The following is a 21,226-nucleotide window of genomic DNA, read 5'->3' as shown; positions in this document are numbered from 1 at the left end:
TAGACATGTACGGTTATTTTATAATAACTCAAGAACTAGGAATCTTTAGAAAAAAGTAAGGTATATATCCCTGAAAAGCTAATTAAATTCTACAACTTTTAGACCGAGTACCAATCCAAATAAAATATTCCAACAAAAATGGTAGCATCCAGTAGCATCACGAAACCAAGGTTTTTTTCACGTTTTGCGGTAATGTCACTTTTTTTTCATTTTTCACCTCTAGAGAGCAAAAAAAAGTGGGGGGAAGTTAATTAAAAAATCTCTCTTTGGCTATTTATCAATCTATACATCATTTTGAAGTAATATACCAAAAATCAGCATCCAGAAAAATCTATATGTGTCACAACAGCCGCCCAAGTATTGGTCACTTTTGCCAAATATCACCATTTTCGCCTAAAAAATCCAATATATACAATTTTGAAGTATTTTGATCACAATGTGTTTCCAGAAGCAACTATATACAACATCAAAAATGGTGTAAAAGTATTCCCCAACTATCTTAGCAACACTTTCAGTCAGTATTCTTAGCTCCTGAAGCTTTTGAAGGGTATCAGCTACGGTGAAACTAGATGACATAGTCGGCGACAGTTGCAAAGTTTCCAAAAACCGTAAGCCTTTTGAGGCAGACTCATTGCTATCAAATCTGGTCTCTTTTGCCCATAAGTAATGCTAAATGTCATCATAATAATTCCATGTGGCTGTTATGTGGTTCCTGCCATCATTTTGATCCATGTAAGCTGTAATCAGGACATTGTTATGAGGCAAGAATTTCGGAGGGACTTTAGCAGTAATTTGAAAAACCAATTTCTGGGTCGCCATCTTTATTCAGTGTTTTTCTCAACTCCTTTTTCGCCTCACACATGATCAAAACATTACATCACAATATATATCAAAAGAAAGCTTAGAGCCTCTATTTCCGTTTCTCTTTACTTCTACGGCTAGCAAAGAAGCCAATGGGAAAAATATACTGTAGCTTAGAAGATCACGGTTGGTTGAGACCTTTTGTCTGTTTTTTTTTATTATGTTTTTCTTTTTCGTGTTTTAATTTTCTGATAAAAGGGCCAAGGGGAGCCTTCCAAACTCATATTTGCCACGGAAAACGTGAAATGGACGTTTTGATTTCGAAACCCTACCCCCTTCAAATAACGTCGGCCGTGGCAATCAAACTTGATCCCAAAATATTCAACCCTTCTCCCATCGCTCGCTGTAAATATTCCATTGTTGTTTCATCGTCATCCATCTTTATTTTTGCTACCATTAAGTCGGGTAACTTGCATCAGTGGAGGGAAATATCTCCTAATCATAAAAGTGATGTCATGCATAATTATGTTTAATATCATTATTAATTCGAGATTACATGTCGAGCTCCCATCAAGAAACATCTGAATTCCCTCTATCCTGAAATTTATGATCCCACATGATTTTTTATTATCCACGCTGCTTTATCTACACCCGATTCTGATAATAAACAAGAGATCATAAATTTTAAGATGGCGGGGATTCAGATGTTTCTCGATGGCTGCTTGGTATGTAATTTCAAAATTTAATAATGATATTAAACATTATTATGCAGGGCATCACTTTTATGATAAGGAGATATACATTTTATAATCTGAAAATTTTGTAAATCAGGTTTGTTTTGATTTAACTTTGTATTTTAATGACCAGCTAGGTCTTTCATTTGAAAGCTATGCATATTAGCCTCCACTGATCTCTACCTGATCTCAGGGTAGATTTTATTTCAATTTTCTCTCAAGACTTACCAAAAGATGATTTTCATTACTGTAGAATCTAAAAAATAGACTTTAAGTTTTACCCCTGGAAATTATATGAATCTTCCACTTGGTGGAAGCAGCAAATATTTTATCACCGTGATATTGATTGTGCCCTGCTATTGTTTGAAAAGTAAAATCTAATCAAATAAAGGTTTATAATGTGCTTGCATCCAATCAGAATAGATTTTTTGACAATCTAACTTTGGCATCAAATTACCGCTTTCGTCTGAAAACTAAGTATGAGAAAAGTCTAGCCCTTATAATTACAGATTGAAACAACTACAGATGGTGTTAGTATAGGGTGACATTTATAAGACCACATCCATTGTACAAGGTACTATAAAGCCATTAGTACAAAAAAATAGGGTTAGTGGTTGTAGGTGTTTGTATTCCTCAAATTTAACTAGAATAAGGTGGAGGTTGACTGATAAGAGATTTCAGTTGGAGATAGCTCTTTGTAGGGGGTAACCTTTTTAAAGACGAGAGTGAAAAAAAGGGGTATTGCCCAATATGATGAAAGTTTTTAGCCTACTGGAATTTCTGGGAATGCACTTCCATGTTTCCATGTTACTTATAAATTTAGACAAAAATACAACAAAATAATGAATTGATATAAATGATATGAAGCATGTAAGTTGATGGCAAAGTCAAACACAGTTAAAACCTATCATCTATACAAGCACAACCTTGAATAATTAAATTTTGATTTGTCTTCTCTGGTAATTGTTGGTATGTTTAATGGATGTTGCGGCTCACCAACTGAAAACAGTGATGACAAAAAGACTCCAAAACATAAACAAAGGACTAAAGGTAGCAGAAAAACAAAGCAAGGAAGTAGGAAATCACGGAATCATAAAAACGATGATAGTTTTGAAGACTTGAATAAAATTGATTGTAAACAAGCAAATGAGACTCCACCTCAAATGAATGCAAATATTAACTTTATGGCGCCAAAGACGTTGAAACTTTTGACAAGTATTGGTGAAATTAAACCAGGATATCAAGAGAATACTCTAGAATCAACACAAATTGAAAAAGATTTACAAATGCATGCAGATATTTTGGCTCGATTAGAAAACCCTACAGCTTTCAATTGAATTTTAGTGCTGGTTGTTCTGTTGTTTTATTTTTGGTACATGGTAGAAGATTTTAGTATGGCTGAGTTTAAAAGTGTGCTGGATCACGTTTGAAAGTTCCGTTCAAAACTTGATGAATAAGTTATTTTTCAAATTCATATAATACCGAGCTGGAACTCATCAATGCAATAATACTGAAGTAATAAAATAATATAAGGATTTATTTTGATAACACTTTGATTCCTTGTTCATCCTACATTCTTTTTTGTAGTTTTTTTACCCTTTTGAACGCAGCATTGTAGTTTTGGTGATTTCGAAAACCTCTGATAGGTTGTTTTAAAACTAAAAAATATTTGAAAAAGTGGTCGTTGATTGATGATGTAGATTTGCTTTTTCGTTTAAATTACCAGGGCTCGAAATAACGGTCGGACATCGGACATTGTCCGACCCAAATAGCTTCATGTCCGACCCCAAAATCATAATTTTCAAGCTAAAGCAACCCTGATCGGACATTTTGTCCGACCCACTTGAAATCGTTATTTCGAGCCTTGAATTACTAACAGTAAATGCTATAGCATAAATGCCTTTTTCTTCCGGTATGGTCTGATTTTAAGATGTAAAATTTTGCACAGTTTTTTGTAAAATTGTTTCCACTCATTATATACCTCACTTTTTTATGCATCAAAGTATTATTTACTTCCAGTGCATAAAATAGATAGAAAAATTTTATTTATTTACATTTTAAAATATAAATGTTTTTATTACAAAATTATGCAAAACGTCCTATAAAAATTATCATATTTTTAGTTTCTAGTTTCCTCAATCAAAGCCTACGTAAGGTAAATCAAATGTTAAAAGCTTCTTTTTAGTTCATTCCCTTTATTTTGGCTTCAGCAAAAGAAATGTTGTTCTGCCCTCACCTGACCGACCCTACCTTGAAATCAGCCGACCCAAAAATTGTTATTGTCACTTTAAAGCAGAATTTTTTTTCAAGTCAAAAACTCTTGGTCTATCTTAAGCTTAAGAATCCTGAATTCCCCTCTACCTCTTCCCTTTTCTTTTTAAAATTAAACCAAATGTAAAGAGAACTTTAATAAATCGTCAAAAAATAAAATATTTTTTCTGACCGGGTAACCCACCTGCTGATGGCAAACAAACATGTTTTTAAAATTATTAAAGTTCAGCCTCGTGGTCAACTTCTTTTTACAGCCTGTCCAATTTGATCTTGGTACAGTATTTGTTAAAGTGACTTTTATTTAACAAAAACAAGCCATCATATTAAGATAATTTAATGAGATCAAGGAAATTCAAGTCTTAGATCTACAACACTTTTAATAATTATTTTTACTTTTTGCAAATCAAATGTTTTTTAGTATTGTTTCAGAGTAATTATATTTTTTTTTTGTTTATTTTTTTTCTTAGAAATTTGGTAGGATCTCGCTATTAAAAACTAAAAACTTTATGACTACCCAACGAATTTTTAGAACTGATATTAATAATAAAATAAATATTTGCAAATTTTTATTGATTCACATAATCAAAAATTTGATTAGAATATCAGTCTCATAATTTAACATCATTCTCCCAATTTGGCCGAAAGGATACATTTTGAAATAAGTGGTTTACATTACAATAATCAACTTATTCAGGATTTTCAACCTCTGGTACTAAAATACATATAAATATCCAAAAATGATAAAAAACAACGTACTTATGACTTTTACAGTTGATGTTCTCTAATTCGGCGTTCCAATATATTTGACCTGTTATTCCATTATTTTGATAATACTGAAAATCACCATCAACAAGAAGTTCTATACTATTCGATACTTTTCTGCATTCAACAAAAATCCAATCCCCCTTGAAAATTCAAATAAGAGAATGTCAACTGCAGATGATTTTTTTGTCAAATTTCAAACATTCATTATTTTTCATTTGAAAATGAGTTTTATGGTTTATTTGTTTTTTTCCAGGTATTCAATGTAATATAAAAGTAGAAACATACTTAAAGAATAATAATTTACACTATGAGTGATGAGACGTGGGACCCGAATGGTTCACTGGTTTGTCCATTTGACCCATTGCACATCATTTCTGTCAAACGATATCAATATCACATCATCAAATGTCGGAAGGTTTGTATTTATGGTAAAGTATTTACCAATGAAGTATAAGTCCGAAGGGCTAGAAGCGAATCTTCTAGGTAGGATTTGAAGCTGCTAAGTCTTACCCAAGTAAAGTGGTTTTTAAATTTTATACAAATTCCGGATTAAAAGTAAAATTTTCTGCTAGATTTCAAAGAAATACCACTTGACTTGAAAACAAAGAAACCGCTAAATTCAATCCATTGTCAAAAATACGGTTTATTCTAAGGCTTCCCTTTATTTTGCCTGAGAAAGGTTAAATATGCGCTTCTAGCCCTTTGGGTTTGTACTTCATTGGTGTGTACCCACTGAACGATATAATAAACCCTGGAAGCAGTTTTCCAATCTCAAATAACTAAAATCTTTGATCTTTTGATTTTTTACCAAAATAACCTAACAGTACTACAGATGTAAATGCATTTACAGCGCTAGACCTAATGTATTGAACACTGGTGATTTAGCTTTGTTTGACGTTAGGCAAAGTCTCAACACTGAAAATGTCAATGGCTTCTTTGTGGGTGCTGCTTAAAAACTCTAATCACTGATCAAAGATGACAGTTATAGCTCAGTTGAGTCCAGGGTTTATTATGGACATTATTGTGTACTTACAAGTGAATTAGATTTTGCATGCCTTAAGTTTTAGTAATAGTGGAATAATGGTCATTTTCACGAAAATTAGTTTTTGTCAAAAGGTTTATGATCTCGTAGGAAAATTTTGGGTGAAATTGGGTGAATGAAAAAAAGTCTGATTTGTTGAATTTAGTCACTCAAAAAACAAAATAGAATTTAATAGAAATTCTCAAAGATCTTTAAGAAATTCCTTAAAGAGGTGCTTAAAAAGAAAGAATTATAGTAAACTAGCCGTCCCGGCGTCGTCCGAGACGACTTCTTACTCCTTTTAATACGCTCGCTTCGCTCGCTTTTCTATTTTTCAGAAACTTGTAGGGATTTGTATACAAATGTACTTATTTTGCGAGAAGAAATGTTCTTAAATTTAGGCCTTTTTCGTAGAAATTGATGTTTAAAATTTTTAAGGGGACACTAAAATTAATGCACATTAAAAAATATGGTGAAAGTATTTTTAGTTGAATTTTGATTTTTCTTCTCCTTATTAAATTGTATAAATTTGTCATAATTTCTTTTGTTGAAAACCTTCAAACAATAATGTTCTTGACTCGCTAAAAATAATGCTCATGCAAATATTGGTGAAAATTGAGTTAAAAATTTCTCGCGAGAAATCGGTCATACTTTAAAAGTGCTTTTTTTTGGGTTTTTGGGAGAGGAAAGACTATTATTTTCCTCACGCAAGGATGAAGATAAAAAACAAATAGAAATTCAAATTCAGTATTAGAGGTACTTGGCAACACCGATCACTCCAAAGACCACAGTGCTTTACGGTGGAATATAAAGAGTGCCTTTTTTCAATACCTCTTAACAGAGTCAACAATTATTTAACAATTAAACTCAATGCGTAAGTAAAAGCGTTTTCATTTTGCTATCTCAATAGAACAAAAAATAGCAAACATTGATTAAAAAATTTCATAATTGAATTGGGAATAAGTCATCAACTTTTCTCATATTGTCAAGTCCATTAAATTGAAATGTTTTTATCAGAGTATCAAATAGAAGGGAAATGTCATCGGAGCTTTATTAATCTCAAGGGTAATCATAAATATGATGTCTTTTTGAAAACTCAAATTTTATCTTCGACGTATTCCCATGTGAATCAAAATTATTTCATAACCGACATAAACTTTTTTTTTTAAAACTATAAATTATGCTGATAGTGCTATTGCACAGTCAGTTGTGTTTCTCCATCAAGGAGAAATGTGCTCTCTTGAATGGAAGTGCACTTGGCGAATAGAATTGAATATACAATCAAAAAGGCGCGAAAAAAATTGCCGTGTATTTAAAAATCGCTAGCGAAAAAGCCTCATGCGAGAATGGGAGAGTTCCGATTTAAGCGTATTATAATATAGATAAAATGAAGTCTTCCTCTTCCTTTTGGGATCTAGTGAAACAGAACGTCAACTTGAACAAACAACAGAACTGTTGTAAAAAACTTGCTTGCTTTGTATAATGATTTCCCATATCTTTTTTTAAAAATATTTTTTGCATTCTTTTAGAACCACCCTAATAAAGATTTTGTACCATGCCCTTTCAATGCTAAACATGTTGTTTTGCGTCCAGAACTCAAAACACATATAGCACATTGTCCGAACAGGGTAAGTTAGGTTTCATTTCCTTCTATTTCATATACTCGCGTCGTTTGTTCGTTCGTTCGTGTTCGTTTTTTCGTTCATACACTTGTGTTCAGTTTAATTTTAATTTTTTTAGGGTAATACACGTTTATAAAAAACATATTTGGATTACGCTTGAAATTTGTAAATAAATTGTACTCAACTAGATCCTGCTAGATCAGAACAATAACTTACAATAACATGTCATAATTAGCCTGATTTCAATTGCTACTGGTCATTCACATTATTTTTGCTACTTAATATTATACCTTTATTGAAATTCGAATAGACCTATTTTTTCTATTTTTTCCAGGTTGTTCTTGAGCATGACATTATGAAAGGTATTGGATTTTCTTGTCCTAAGAACCCATACTTCACAAGAGCATAGTAAACTTATTGTGAGCAATTCTTTTCAGTCAACTGTCGAATACATTCTATCACATTTATTGTTTTATACATTGAGTTTATCCGTTGAAACCACACTACACCCTGATGACCGAAAAATTCAATACCCCAAGATCAGAGGGGGGCGATAGAATCCAGTGAATAATACCATTCATAGACAATTGCCTGTGTTTTGTGTAACAGTATTCGACTCTGTTGTGGGTCAGTAAACAATGTAAGCATTATTGCAACAGAGGAAAATTTGAACACAGTCACTCTTTATTTTAAAATGCTATTTGTTTTTGACATAGGTCTTTTTTCACGAAATTCGAATGCCTTCAGTAAAATGTCTTATCATTGAAATATCAAAGATTTTTAAAACTTTGTATAATAACGGCACCATAAAACGATCCTTTTCATTTATCTGAGCTATCAGATATACACCAGTTAGAATTTCAAGCATTTTAGTCACTAGCCGCTTTTTGGCTTTGAGAAATTGAGCTTTGACATTCAGAGTAACTGTTATAAGTAGCCGATACCCGCCGCAGGTACTGAAATCGTTTAGAACCCCACCTGGACCCCTCATTTATCAAATCAAATTTATTCATAATTATAGAGGATTATAATAGACCTTACCGGCGTTTTTGATTTTTCTAAAACAGCGATGCATTGTGAGATTGTTTCGGGGGTATTACAATAGAATTCCCTCGAGGGATTCCTAAGAGAATTCTATTGTAATACCCCCGAGAGTATCCCACAATGCATCGTTTTTTTAGAAAAATAAAACACTCCGATAAGATCTATTTCACTTTGGTTCACTATTTTGACATCATTTGAAGAAAAAAAAGAAAACACTCTCCGTTTTTAAACTTAATTCAAAATTTAGTATTTTGCCGTAAAAGGGGTTACGCACGGAGAACGAGTCTCGCGTTCGCAAAGCGAAAGGATTCTATAGACGCCTCAAGCCCACACTAGTTATGTAAGAAGAGGTGAAGGCTATCAATCCGCTGCTCAAAAGAATATTGTACTCTTTTTCCGAAAATTCCAAAACCCCAAAGAAATTCCGAAAATCCAAAATTCCATAAATCTAAAAATTACAACTTAAAACGGATCAAAACTCAAAATACTGTGAATCTTGTGACGAGGACGTCATTTTGGCCCTGAATGTCGTCACCGAAAGGGTAATAATAAATTTTTAACTTTACTGAAATGAAATCTATTTCTAATTGATGATCCGATAGATTCTATCGACGATTAGCAATCCAATGAAGACTCAATAAGTAATAGTTATCGCATGACTTTGAGTGCAATACGAGAAATATTTTACGAGCGAGGCGAGCCTTTTTATTAAACGTAAAATTTAATAGATTTAATCTATTTACAGAAAGTTAATTAAAGGAAGCCAAAATTCCCGAGTTCAAAAATAAAAATAACTCGGATAGTTAAAGGAAGCACAATTTCCCGAGTTAGAAAATCAATAATAACTCGGAAAGCTAAAGGAAGCAAAAATTCCAAAATTATAAAAAATGAAAAATAACTTCCGGGTCTCTTTAATTTCGGATGTTTTTGTTCGAAAATCTTGCTAGATTCGAATTTTAAATTCGAACAAAAACATTCGACCGAAGTTCCCGCCGAAATTATGCACATCAAAATAAAGAAAGATTTTGTCGATCCAGAAGCTTCAAAATAAATGCAGCAGCTTTTTCAGAGATGTGAAATTATTATACATTACAGTATACACAGAAAAAGAAGATGTGTATTGTATTTTTTCGATTGAGAAGAAATTTTTCATTATTGCGTTTCTCTATCAGATTGATAACACTTTTCGATGTTTTTGTTTTGATGCATAGATGAGAAAATGCATACTGGTTTAATGAATGGTCTGCTGAAACAACATTTTTGCAACAAAAACTAATTGGGGCGAACTTCTCAACTTTCAACTATCGTCAAGCTGTAAACGTGTCGAATTTTCGAAGTAGGAAGTGTTGATTGTTGAAGAATTGATGCTGAAAAAACAAAGACACAGTTTTGTAGAGGATTGGGAGAGACACAAGAGACTTTTTACAAAAACCCCTCGTTACCTGGTTTAATCAAAGACATTGAAATTCCCTCGTTTTGTTATGGAAAATATTCTTGACAAGTATTAAAGAATTTCAAGTTTTTATACATGCATTGATAAAAAAACCGTTTGGTTTTCACGAACGAAGTGCCGATAGCTGAATTTATTTGCTATGGGTCGTGTCACGTGTGTGTCGAGTAGTTTTGTAATAATTTTTATATATTTCATCAGATTTAATTTCACTCACTTTTTGGAAAGAATGGAGTAAGAGCTCATCAAAAATTAGTTTTTTTTACTTTACGTTTTCCCATTATTTATTCCGAGAGTTCAGTTCTTTTCGGCTGTTTAGTTTTGATTTTCTCACGCTGCTTACCCAAATGTTAACCAATTTTTATTTAAAGTCGTCCTAAGACCTCATAACACCCCTCTCTCATTGCATTCTCGATAAATTTTCCGATCCAAAGAGGGGTTAGCCATTTCCAAACTCCTTTCCAATCTTTCCAATTATCGCATTTTTTTGTTTTGATGACGTCATCAACTGAAAATGGCTAAAGATTCAGCCAAATTTGAAAATCGTGCTCAAGCGATATAAACTCTTCAATCTCATTCACCATAAAATTCCCGATAGAATGAGGGGTCAACGACCTCCCAACTCCTTTCCAATCTCACGTTATTGCATTTTTTTTGTTTTGATGACGTCATCAACTGAAAATGGCTAAAAATTCAGCCAAATTTAAAGTCCTACTCAAGCCTTATAAACCTTTCCATCTCATTCCCCATAAAGTTATCGATCTAATGAGGGGTCAACGACCTCTCAACTCTTCTTCAAACTTGAGATATCGCATTTTCCCAAACCCGTGACGTCAGTGGGTCCCTTTACCCCTAATGTTGTCAACGGTCAATTCGCGAATTTTGAAATTTTTGCGGTCAACAGGTACCTTATGCCCCAAGGGTCCCAAAAAGCCAAAAAACGTCAATTTTTTGCAAGGGAAAGAGGGTTTTTAAATTTGCGAAAGATTGACACTGCAACGACTTCTCTTAAAAACGCTAATTTTCACGAAATTTTCAAAGTTGAACCATTCCAGAGGCTAAACATGTTGGAATAGCGGCTAGACGAAAAAAATCGTGAAAAAAAACTGAATTTCCATTTTTAGGGCCCGCATATCATTGAAATTTTGTAAATTTTGCTTACGCGCATGCGTTTGCCAAAAGAGTCGCACTCCGCTCGTTTACGCTATACATGAGCGAAGCAGTTTTGCTATCGTGTATATGTACCTTTAAATCTCACCTACGCTGGGGAGCGCAAATGAAAAATTACTATATATATTCAATCTTTCAAACGCAGAAATGATTGAGAAAGCCGTCCGCCCTTCCTTAGATCAAACCTAGAATCGCGGCGGAGAGACCTGGAATTACGGATGGTTAAATTCGTTTTTTTATAAAAAGTGTCGCCTCGTGCGTTTAGATATACCAATTCTTAAAAGCTAAGGAGATAATACACGTGGTTACCGGTACTAGATAAGCCTTGTTTTTATCTCCTTAAGGTTTAAATTAGGAAATCTAAAGAAGAGATAGGAAAATCAGCGCGGGCTGGAAGCGTTCAAATGGCGCTCATTTTTAAAGAAGTCATTGCATTGACTCGAGCTTAGGGCTTTCGAACTTTTCCAAATTCGAATGTTGACTAAAAACAACAAACAAACCTTTATTGTTGTTTTGAAAAGAGAAATTGGTGTTTTGAAAAGAGATGGTGCTTGATGAAAAGAAACGAAGAAAGCAGCTCAACTTGCGGAATGAGAAGAAAGAAGATGGAATTTTTATTCTTTCATCGACAGGCAAGGCTCAACAGAGTTGTTGCTTCATTGCAAGAAGAGGATCTAAGCTGAAGAAATGAACTGTATACATATGGTGGGAAAGCCATTCCTTTTGGTTTAGATTGAATCTTGGTAGTATGTTGAAGTGAGCATCACTGGACTTTTTGTATGTTTTGAATTGATGGCGACAAAAATATTTTGCGCTTTTGGATATGGCTAACCTGGAAGAATTTATTCCTCCCCTTATTCAGTTGAAGGAGAAATGTTTGTTTGTCGTTGTTTATGAAATTTTGGCTTGACCGACCCTCGATGACGTGGGATCTTTGGTGGTCAGAGAAATAGAACATTGACATGTGATTGTATTTTAAAGGATTTTATTGTTGGTAAAAAGTCACAGATTTTTTACTTTTTATGTGAAGAATTTGCTCCTGTTTGTCAACAACTCGAGTAAGAGGGTAAAAGACTGCCAAGTCCTTGTGTTGACTCCAGCAAACTTAAGATAAGAGTTTCCCAACTTTGAAAAAAATCACAGCCAGTAAAATTTAGAGGTTTTACTTAGTAGAATCGTTGAAGAATACTTTCTATATCTCAGTTTTTTTTATCTACTGGTTTTTCTTTATTTTTATCTCAGGATTTTACAGCGCTAATAGTTTAGATATAATTTTAGAACTTTGTTAAATTTTTCAGAATTTACGATGCAATGATACAATATTCCTAATTAATATGGTTATTGAATTTTGAAACTACATAAGTCAACTTATTTCTATCAAATTCTAGTCTTGAAACCCTCTGTATTTCACATCCCTGTCTCAATAAACCGAGTGATGTTTAAAGTTTGTTTAACTTTTTTTGATTCTCTGGACTTTTTTGCAAGGAAGACCTTTTGAAGAGGCTAGAGAGGTACGTTCTCTCCCGAGACGAAATTTTTGCCAAGTTTTCCAGCGGGTCTATGACACAGGGGTGTTTATGTTAGGAAAAAAGTTTTCGAATGTTATTTTTATTCGAACGTTCGAAATTTAAAATTAAAAAGATTCGAAAGTTCGATTTTGAACGCAAGGAGTTCGAAACCAGAAGTAAAACGAGTCTAAAACAAAAACTAAGAAATAAAAATACTCAAGGCTCAGGGCGGACAAATGATTAATGAACTTTTCACAACGATTCATGAAAAAAATCATATAATTTTCCTCAAATCCGTAGAAGTAAACGTCGTAAGTTTGTACACCTGAAGTGTTTGAGTGTATCTCTAAAGAGGCTCGGTCTTCCTGAACCTGAGCAGTTGTCGGGATTTCGCGGGGTTTACATTTACGAATTGATTATGAATCTATTTTAACTTGCAATTTCTAGTGTGTGACCCTATAAATATTTTGCTTGCAACTTGCGAATCGAGTGACTTGCCTGGATCGCTTCGCAATTCTTATATATATACACAACAAATCACTGCGATAACTATTACTTATTGAGTCTTCATTGGATTGGTAATCATCGATAGAATCTATCGGATCATCAATTAGAAATAGATTTCATTTCAGTAAAGTTAAAAATTTATTATTACCCTTTCGGTGACGACATTCAGGGCCAAAATGACGTCCTCGTCACAAGATTCACAGTATTTTGAGTTTTGATCCGTTTTAAGTTGTAATTTTTAGATTTATGGAATTTTGGATTTTCGGAATTTCTTTGGGGTTTGGAATTTTCGGAAAAAGAGTACAATATTCTTTTGAGCAGCGGATTGATAGCCTTCACCTCTTCTTACATAACTAGTGTGGGCTTGAGGCGTCTATAGAATCCTTTCGCTTTGCGAACGCGAGACTCGTTCTCCGTGCGTAACCCCTTTTACGGCAAAATACTAAATTTTGAATTTTTTTAAAAACGGAGAGTGTGTTTCTTTTTTTTCTTCAAATGATGTCAAAATAGTGAACCAAAGTGAAATAGATCTTATCGGAGTGTTTTATTTTTCTAAAAAAACGATGCATTGTGGGATACTCTCGGGGATATTACAATAGAATTCTCTTAGGAATCCCTCGAGGGAATTCTATTGTAATACCCCCGAAACAATCTCACACATGCATCGCTGTTTTAGAAAAATCAAAAACGCCGGTAAGGTCTATTATAATCCTCTATAATTATGAATAAATTTGATTTGATAAATGAGGGGTCCAGGTGGGGTTCTAAACGATTTCGGTACCTGCGGCGGGTATCGGCTACTTATAAACAGTACTCTGAATGTCAAAGCTCAATTTCTCAAAGCCAAAAAGCGGCTAGTGACTAAAATGCTTGAAATTCTAACTGGTGTATATCTGATAGCTCAGATAAATGAAAAGGATCGTTTTATGGTGCCGTTATTATACAAAGTTTTAAAAATCTTTGATATTTCAATGATAAGACATTTTACTGAAGGCATTCGAATTTCGTGAAAAAAGACCTATGTCAAAAACAAATAGCATTTTAAAATAAAGAGTGACTGTGTTCAAATTTTCCTCTGTTGCAATAATGCTTACATTGTTTACTGACCCACAACAGAGTCGAATACTGTTACACAAAACACAGGCAATTGTCTATGAATGGTATTATTCACGATATGCGCCATTGTAATGCCTTCGACATTACATCACGGGCCCAACAGCTGATCGGTTGTAAGTGACGTAAAATCAGTCAATACGTCACTTTCAACCAATCAGCTGTTGGGTCCGTAGAAGACATTACAATATTATTATTCTAATGTTTCGTATTTTTTCATAGAGCAATGTCCGGAGACGGGGGAAAGTTACCGTTTGAAAGGAAAAACAGACATCCCACGTGGAAATTATCATGTGCCAGAAACCGATGAAAATTGGGATGATGGTAAGATCTTATAATGAGAAAGTCGGACTATAGCTCTAGTTTAGACGGCCTCGCAAATTTCCTATTAGCAGATTGATATAAAAAATAAAAAACGTCGAGGAAAGCTCTCATTGGCTGAAACATACAAATAAGGTTACCTCATACTCTGGACATTTTGAAAAGAAAATTTGCTTATGTGTGCAATATCCAGCCAATCAGAGCATTACTCGACGTTTAATTTCGTGACTTTTTTGCATGAATCTTCTACAAGAAAAAGCGTGTATTGTGAAAGAGGGCAATGCATTGACTTTAGACAGCCCACTTGATGCTCACTTTAATCAACAATTAGAATAGGGTAAAGAGCGGGCCGTCTAAGCTAGAGCTTACTGAACGTGGACCTGATGAAAACACTTAAGACTTTTCTAAAAGTCCTAGATTTCTAGGTTGTCTAATTAAATTTCAAATCTATCTATCTGTCTAGTGCGGTGCAAGGGCTTTTTGAATAATCTTCTTCTTAAAAAACATGCGTTAAATGGTTTTTTTCAACATCTAAGAGGTTCCAGTCACTTCGGGTCTTTGAAGTATATGGGTTGAAAACATGGTGTTCTGAATTTAGAACGCCATGGTTGAAAATCATCACGGGCGTGAAACTTTTTCTGGAATCCTTTTAGTATCAACTTTTTTTTTGCAATTTCAGAAATTGAAGAAAGTATTACACAAAGATTCGAGGAGCATACGATTCAATCACGAAGGTATATTTTACTTCTTTATTTCTTCCCCGAGCTAGTGTATGGCGAAACCGAACGCCATCACGACAAATTTTAGCTCTCATCACGATAACGAAACTTGTTAAATTTTCAGCCAAAATCACCCATCAACACAACACAAAACTTTTCCTATCCTGCGTCATGCCAAAATCTTGAACATGTCATCACGCCCAAAAAAATTTGAAATCACGCCATCACGCATAAGAAAAATTACCTTAGCTTAGAGAAGACTTGTGTGATTTTTTGTTGATTTCGTATCCCTTAGAGAGACCTGGGAAGGTTCAAAAGTGACGTGAAAACTGTAAATACTTATTTTGAAAAACAGAGGATAATTTGGAATTTTTTTTGTACGTGCATTTTATCACGACTAGAAATTACATAAATAAGCATTTTTGAGGTTACATATGAAAATAATTTGATTTATTATCATGATGTGTATGTGGACATTGTCAGACGAGTACACGAAATCGTTTTCCATCGCATCGATGGAAACAAATTAAATTTTTATTTTATTATTTTATTTTATTGTTTTAATTAATTTGAGCTTGATTTTCTCGATTTCTATATATTTTAAAATAACCAACCCCTTCCCATTAGAAAGAAAAAAGATGAACTTAAATTTTGATGAGATCATCTTTTAAATTCGGTTCGGCGTTCGACGGATTGAAAGTTAAGTTCAAATAAATAAAAAAGTTACTTTTAGAATGTGCGCGAAAACATAAAAATCAGATTATCAAATTAAATTGATTAGTATTGAAAGATTGCGTCAGTTTCTTTTTTTAAATGACTAAAGATACAGCCCAGTAGGAAGCAATTTATTATTGAGGGGGAAAAACAGCCGAAGGTGAACTAAAACGCTGTAAGGCTTTTTTTAAGCTGGGAGTTTGGTGGCGCTTAGCCCCCTAATGGGTCCAGGGCTGGCTCCGGTGGGGGTACAGGGGGGCGAAGCCCCCGTTAGCTGGCGAATTTTTAGGTAAAAAGACCCTATTTTTGAACTATTTTCCAACAACAGATTGAAACAATTTAAATAGTTTTAAGAGTAGAAGAAGAAAGGAAACAAATACACTTTAAAAAACTATAAGGAAACAGTTTATTTTTATCAAAACAAAAAAAAAGCAATGAAAAAAAATTTTTTTTTTCCGGTTGCTACGGGACTGAAGAATGATAAATATGGTCAAAGTGAGCTTTCGCTGCGCAAAGGAAAGTTAAGGGCTCTGACCATAGTCGGAAAATTCGAAGATTAAACTTTTGTTTTGGGTTCTTTGACACTTTTAACAAAAAACTGTCTGTACAAGTTGTTTTGAACTTTATTCCATCAAGAAGAATTAAGAATTAAATGACTTCAAAATTCCAAGGCTTGCGCTAATAAAATTTTGACTTCACTTTGTTAAAGCTGTATCTAGTGTTTTATGTAAAGATATCTATCTATATCTCTTGTTTTGATTGGCATTTGACGTTGGCTTTGACGTTTTCGACATCAAAGGTGCATTACAATTTTAAGAAACTTGATATTACATAAGCTTTGTTTCCATGGTAAAATGAGATGATCATCTATTAATATATCATATGTTTGAAATTGGAAGTTTCGTTTCGACAACTTTTTTTTACAATAGTTGGTTTCGTTTTATTGGTAGACTGTTTCTTAGAGTTTGGAGTTCTTTGTCTGGAAAGTGAGAGGAAAATGTAGAAAAGGAAGAAAAATGCATGGCTATTTTTATAGTTTTTTTTAATGAAGACATTTTTTGTATAAAGGTTTGCTCCTTCATTATCTCATAAAGTTGATAAGTAAGGCAGCATATCCTTGTAATAAGGGGTTTTGCCGAAACGTCCTAGAATTACGTAGACATCACAATACTCAATTTTGAAAATAAAGAGGGGGGTGGAAAATTTTCGAGATTTTAATAAACGGGAGGGACCTAATTGCCGGGGGGTTGGAAATTGTACTTCTGAAAACCCAAAATAAAGTAAATATAGGCTAAAATCAGGCTATTTAGAGCAAAAATAAGGGGCCTTCTCTTTGACAGCTGAAAATATTCTTAAAAATTAATAAACGGTGGGGGGGGGTCTTAATAAGGTGCGGGGGGGTTGGAAAATTTTCGAAAAATTGACAAGCGGGGGCCCGTTTATTTGGAACCTAAGAATAAACAGCTTCAGGTTTTTAGGCTGTAGCAGTTTGGAAACGAAGAGAAAATATAGCCTAAGAGATACACAATGATTACATTTATTTTTAAACCTTTAAGTAAAAGAGTACACTTTAAAAAATACTTTTTTTTTTTATAAGAACCTGTAAAATTCTTCTGAGGCTCGGCTATTATTATATTTTTGGCACTTTGAACCTCAAATTGTTCTTATCCTGTTCTTATTAGCGAGGTTAAGTATCGATAGATAAATAACGACGACGGACGAATTTTCTCTAGCCTTCATTCATGCCACGGCACTTTTTTACAGGCTGATCGGAAAGCAAGCTAGACTTATCCCGTGTATTATATCTGCTTTGCTTTTAGAACGGAAAATCAAGCGGAAATTCGTTCTGGAAGCAAAGTTGATATCATTGCGGGGTAAGTCTAGCTTGCTTTCCGATCAGCCTGTAGAAAAGTGCCGTGGCGCGAATGAAGGCTAGAGAAAATTCGTCCATCGTCGTGATTTATCTATCGATACTTAACCTCACTATTTATAGGGGTTTAATTAAGGTATTTTTGGCGTTATACCAATTTTTTTACTTTTGACTGCTAAATTGCTTGAAATGAAGCTCAGCATTGTTCTTAAAGTGTTCTTATTTTTTGGCGATTTTGAGTGTAGGCCTTTTTATAAATTATTTTGAGTGCAACGGCTGTCTTTTTTTGAAATTATTACCAAGGGGGTTAATTCCCTTGAGTCTTATGAACTCCTCCGGGAATCAATAACCATAGCATAACAATATTTTGAAAACGAGGTAATCTTTGTTCGTGACGTATTTTATGAAAGTGTCTATTGTAACCACTGATATTTATATAAACCTTGAAGGAGTTTCTTGATCCCTGTAAAGCAAAATCTTTGATCAAAGTTCTTTCCAAAGTTGTCACCACAATTCTACTTTTCCTTGACTATTTACGATGTATCGCCACTTGCCGTTTTAACACTGCGATGGCTTCTTTGCGAATTCTAAAAAAACTCAGATCCAAGATGGCGGATATGTCTTAGTTCAGTGATTGCACAGAAGCAGTAGATTAATTTGTGAGAGTTCTCGTTTATTATATTTGTGCAAATATCGTCATGTTTTAGATTCAAATCACGTTAATATAATATCTGAAATAATTGAAAGAACCATGATATCAAAGCCGTTGATTTTGTTGTTTATTCTCATAAACGCCTCTTTGCAACATACTTGGCATGGAAGACCTAGCGTTTTCCAAAAACCACAATTCGCTCGCTACATCATCAGTAATGCCGACTGGGGCGTGGTTTCTGCTTATTCCGAAATTTACAAACAACCGTTCGGTACTTTACAAAGTTTCGCTGACGGCCCGTTAGACCACAGTACGGGAATTCCGTATTTTTACATTTCCCAATGGTCTACAACGTGGAAAAACATAGATGTTAATAGTACTGTATCTTTAACAGTCAGTGAAGCTGAAAGTGATTATTGTGAAGCCCACAACCTAGACCCTATGGAACCAATTTGTGGCCGAATTATGCTGACCGGCGCCATAGTGCCAGTTACCGATGCAAACGAGCTTGCTTTTGCCAAAGCTGCAATGTTCACAAGACATCCAGCGATGAAGGAATGGCCCACTAAGCATCATTGGACTTTCATGAAGCTGAATCTGACCTCGGTGAATGTACTGTCTTTCTATGGTGGCATCTCTGACGTCACACTCGCTGATTATTTCAACGCTAAACCGTCGCTTTGATAAGGAGGGATAAAGACTGACTGATTGTTTACTTTTTGTTTAATCATGATATTCATGACGTAGTGTTTTCTGCGGAAAGGCCCTGGTTTTTGCCAGTAGTGGCAAATTTTATACAACTTTTGTCTAGTTTAAAGTTGCCACTACTGGTTAAAACCGGGTTTTTCCGTAGAAAACATAACGTCGTGAATATCATGAATTGTAGTTGAAAAATTATGTCGATCTAATATGACGTAATATTTTATATACATGGAAACGCCCGTCTTTCGTTTATATTAATAACACCTGTTTGATTTTTTAAAAACCTTCTTTACAAAATATATAGAATTTTAGCTTAAATTTTTAGAATGATGATTTTATTTGTAATTTTTTTTACCTCGGAATTTTGACTCTCTTTTTTTAAAGTTTAATATATACATTTAAAAAAGAAATATTTTGTACCTTCGATCAGCAGCTGTTCAAATTTCATTCCAAATTCGGGCTAATGCATTAAGAAAGTATGCTGGATAAAATCAGTCAGGGTTAATTTCAAATTAGCCGGTATTCGGTTGTTTAGCCGGATCGGTTATCAGAGAGCTTGTCGCTTAAGTAACTGGTCATCGGTTGTTTAGCCTATATAAACGGTGCTCAGTTCGGGGCGGAGTAAACAGTGACGGAGGTGTTTACAGTGTTCCAAAACTCTACCGCCACTATTTTTTCCGTAGACCGCCTTTACGCCCTGACTCATATATACTTTCCGGCGTTAACTGACCCTCTAAACGGACCATAGTATCGTCTACTTATATCGAAAATAGAAAATGCAATTGTAGGGAAAATCGTCGTTACAACAAATGTTGTATATACATATATACTTTCCCGCGTTAACTGACCCTCTAAACGGACCATAGCATCGTCTACCTATATCGAAAATAGAAAATGCAATTGAAGGGAAAATCGTCGTTACAACAAATGTTTTGTTTGTTTCAACTCCGAGGAAAGGATATGAAGAATCTCCGCATAATGTTTGGTTTGGTTTGAAATCGGTTAAATACCCGATAATCGGTTATATAGCCTACAAACTTTTCAAAGATTATGAACATATTTGACCTCTGAATTTTTCACTAATAATCGATAATCGATGAATAGGCTAAACAACCGATTATCGGCTAATTTGAACATATCCCTGACTGACAATAGATCTTATCGAAGTTTTTGATTTTCTAAAAAAGTGATGCATTGTGGGATTGTTGCGGGGGTATTGCTCAATATTATTATTATTATTCAATAGAAATCTCTTAGGAATTCCTCGAGGGAATTCTATTGTAATACCCCGAGACAATCCCACAATGCATCACTGTTATAGAAAAATCAAAATAAGGTCTATTGTATTGTAGATGTTTAGTAAAAGCTGAGGTAAACAACTTTTCAACGATGGCAAAAGATTTCTCTGAAAGTAACATTTGACATACAATCGAGGTTGATATAAATTTTTTTCATACTTTGTTAGATTACGTAATTTCCGCCATCATGGAAGCAAACGTTCGATTTGGGTAAGGAATCGCCTTACAGATTCGAACGTTTACTTACATACTAGCCGAATTTACGCAACTTAACAAAACATGTAAAAGCTTTATTGCAAAAAAAAATATTAAATACACGGGAACGAGGTCTGATGTCCGTCGTGTATAATTTAAGGAAATCATTTTTCTCTTTGACTTCATAGGAATTATGAGGACAGTGGATTCTGTTTGCGTCGACCCAATATGCCGGAAAGTGGTGAAGCATCGCAGAGGTTTTCAGTTCAACTACCGGACAGGATAGAAAACCGGACACCCGTCTTTCCGGAAGACAGTTCGAGTGTTCATTCTTACGCTACCCGGTCTTCATCGATATACGTTGACCCGGTCAAGTGGAATAATGCGGAATTCAAAAAAACTTCATCAGACAAAGACAAAAAATTACAAAACAATGTTTTGGGTCGTGGCGCCCTATTAACAAAATTTAAGACTAAAACAACGGTCGGACGAGATAAATCGGTTTTAAAACCTGATCGCCCACACGGGGTGAATGTAGCACCTATACGTAAACCGTTTGGACGAGGAACTCTAATGGAAGCGGTGAAGAATTATAACGGAAAGAAGTGATAGCGTTTGAAGTTTGTTGAGTGGAGGTTGAGCTTTCGTTGTGTTTGCTATTTTGACGGTATTTATTACTCCAAAGACGCTCACTTTTTACCTCCGGATTGGTTTTAAGACTGGTTTTAGACCTTGAGCGTATCATGGAA

The 21,226-nt window shown here is 34.3% G+C and overlaps 1 protein-coding gene across 1 annotated transcript; it reads left to right on the top strand.

The window, feature by feature from the left end:
• The first annotated feature begins 4,818 nt into the window (after window positions 1-4,818).
• On the top strand, window positions 4,819-21,197 carry LOC136803209 (uncharacterized). Its single transcript, XM_067059942.1, has 6 exons — window positions 4,819-4,986; window positions 7,122-7,220; window positions 7,549-7,576; window positions 14,229-14,330; window positions 15,007-15,061; window positions 20,666-21,197. Exons 1-6 carry the CDS (start codon window positions 4,879-4,881, stop codon window positions 21,084-21,086), a joined length of 813 nt encoding a protein of 270 aa, XP_066916043.1. The 5' UTR covers window positions 4,819-4,878; the 3' UTR covers window positions 21,087-21,197.
• Window positions 21,198-21,226: the final 29 nt, after the last annotated feature.

The sequence above is a fragment of the Clytia hemisphaerica genome, unplaced genomic scaffold (genome assembly GCF_902728285.1).
Source record: "Clytia hemisphaerica strain Z4C2 unplaced genomic scaffold, Clytia hemisphaerica genome assembly, whole genome shotgun sequence".
NCBI lineage: Eukaryota > Metazoa > Cnidaria > Hydrozoa > Leptothecata > Clytiidae > Clytia > Clytia hemisphaerica.
Note: the sequence above shows the minus strand (reverse complement) of the source record. Positions and strands in the feature narration are given on the sequence as shown.

Bases quoted from the DNA above. Each gene is read 5' to 3' on its own strand.
- LOC136803209 (XM_067059942.1), top strand. From the start codon at position 4,879: ATGAGTGATGAGACGTGGGACCCGAATGGTTCACTGGTTTGTCCATTT. The intron at 7,221-7,548 runs GTAAGTTAGGTT...TATTTTTTCCAG, and splicing joins TAGCACATTGTCCGAACAGG to GTTGTTCTTGAGCATGACAT. The intron at 7,577-14,228 runs GTATTGGATTTT...ATTTTTTCATAG, and splicing joins TGAGCATGACATTATGAAAG to AGCAATGTCCGGAGACGGGG.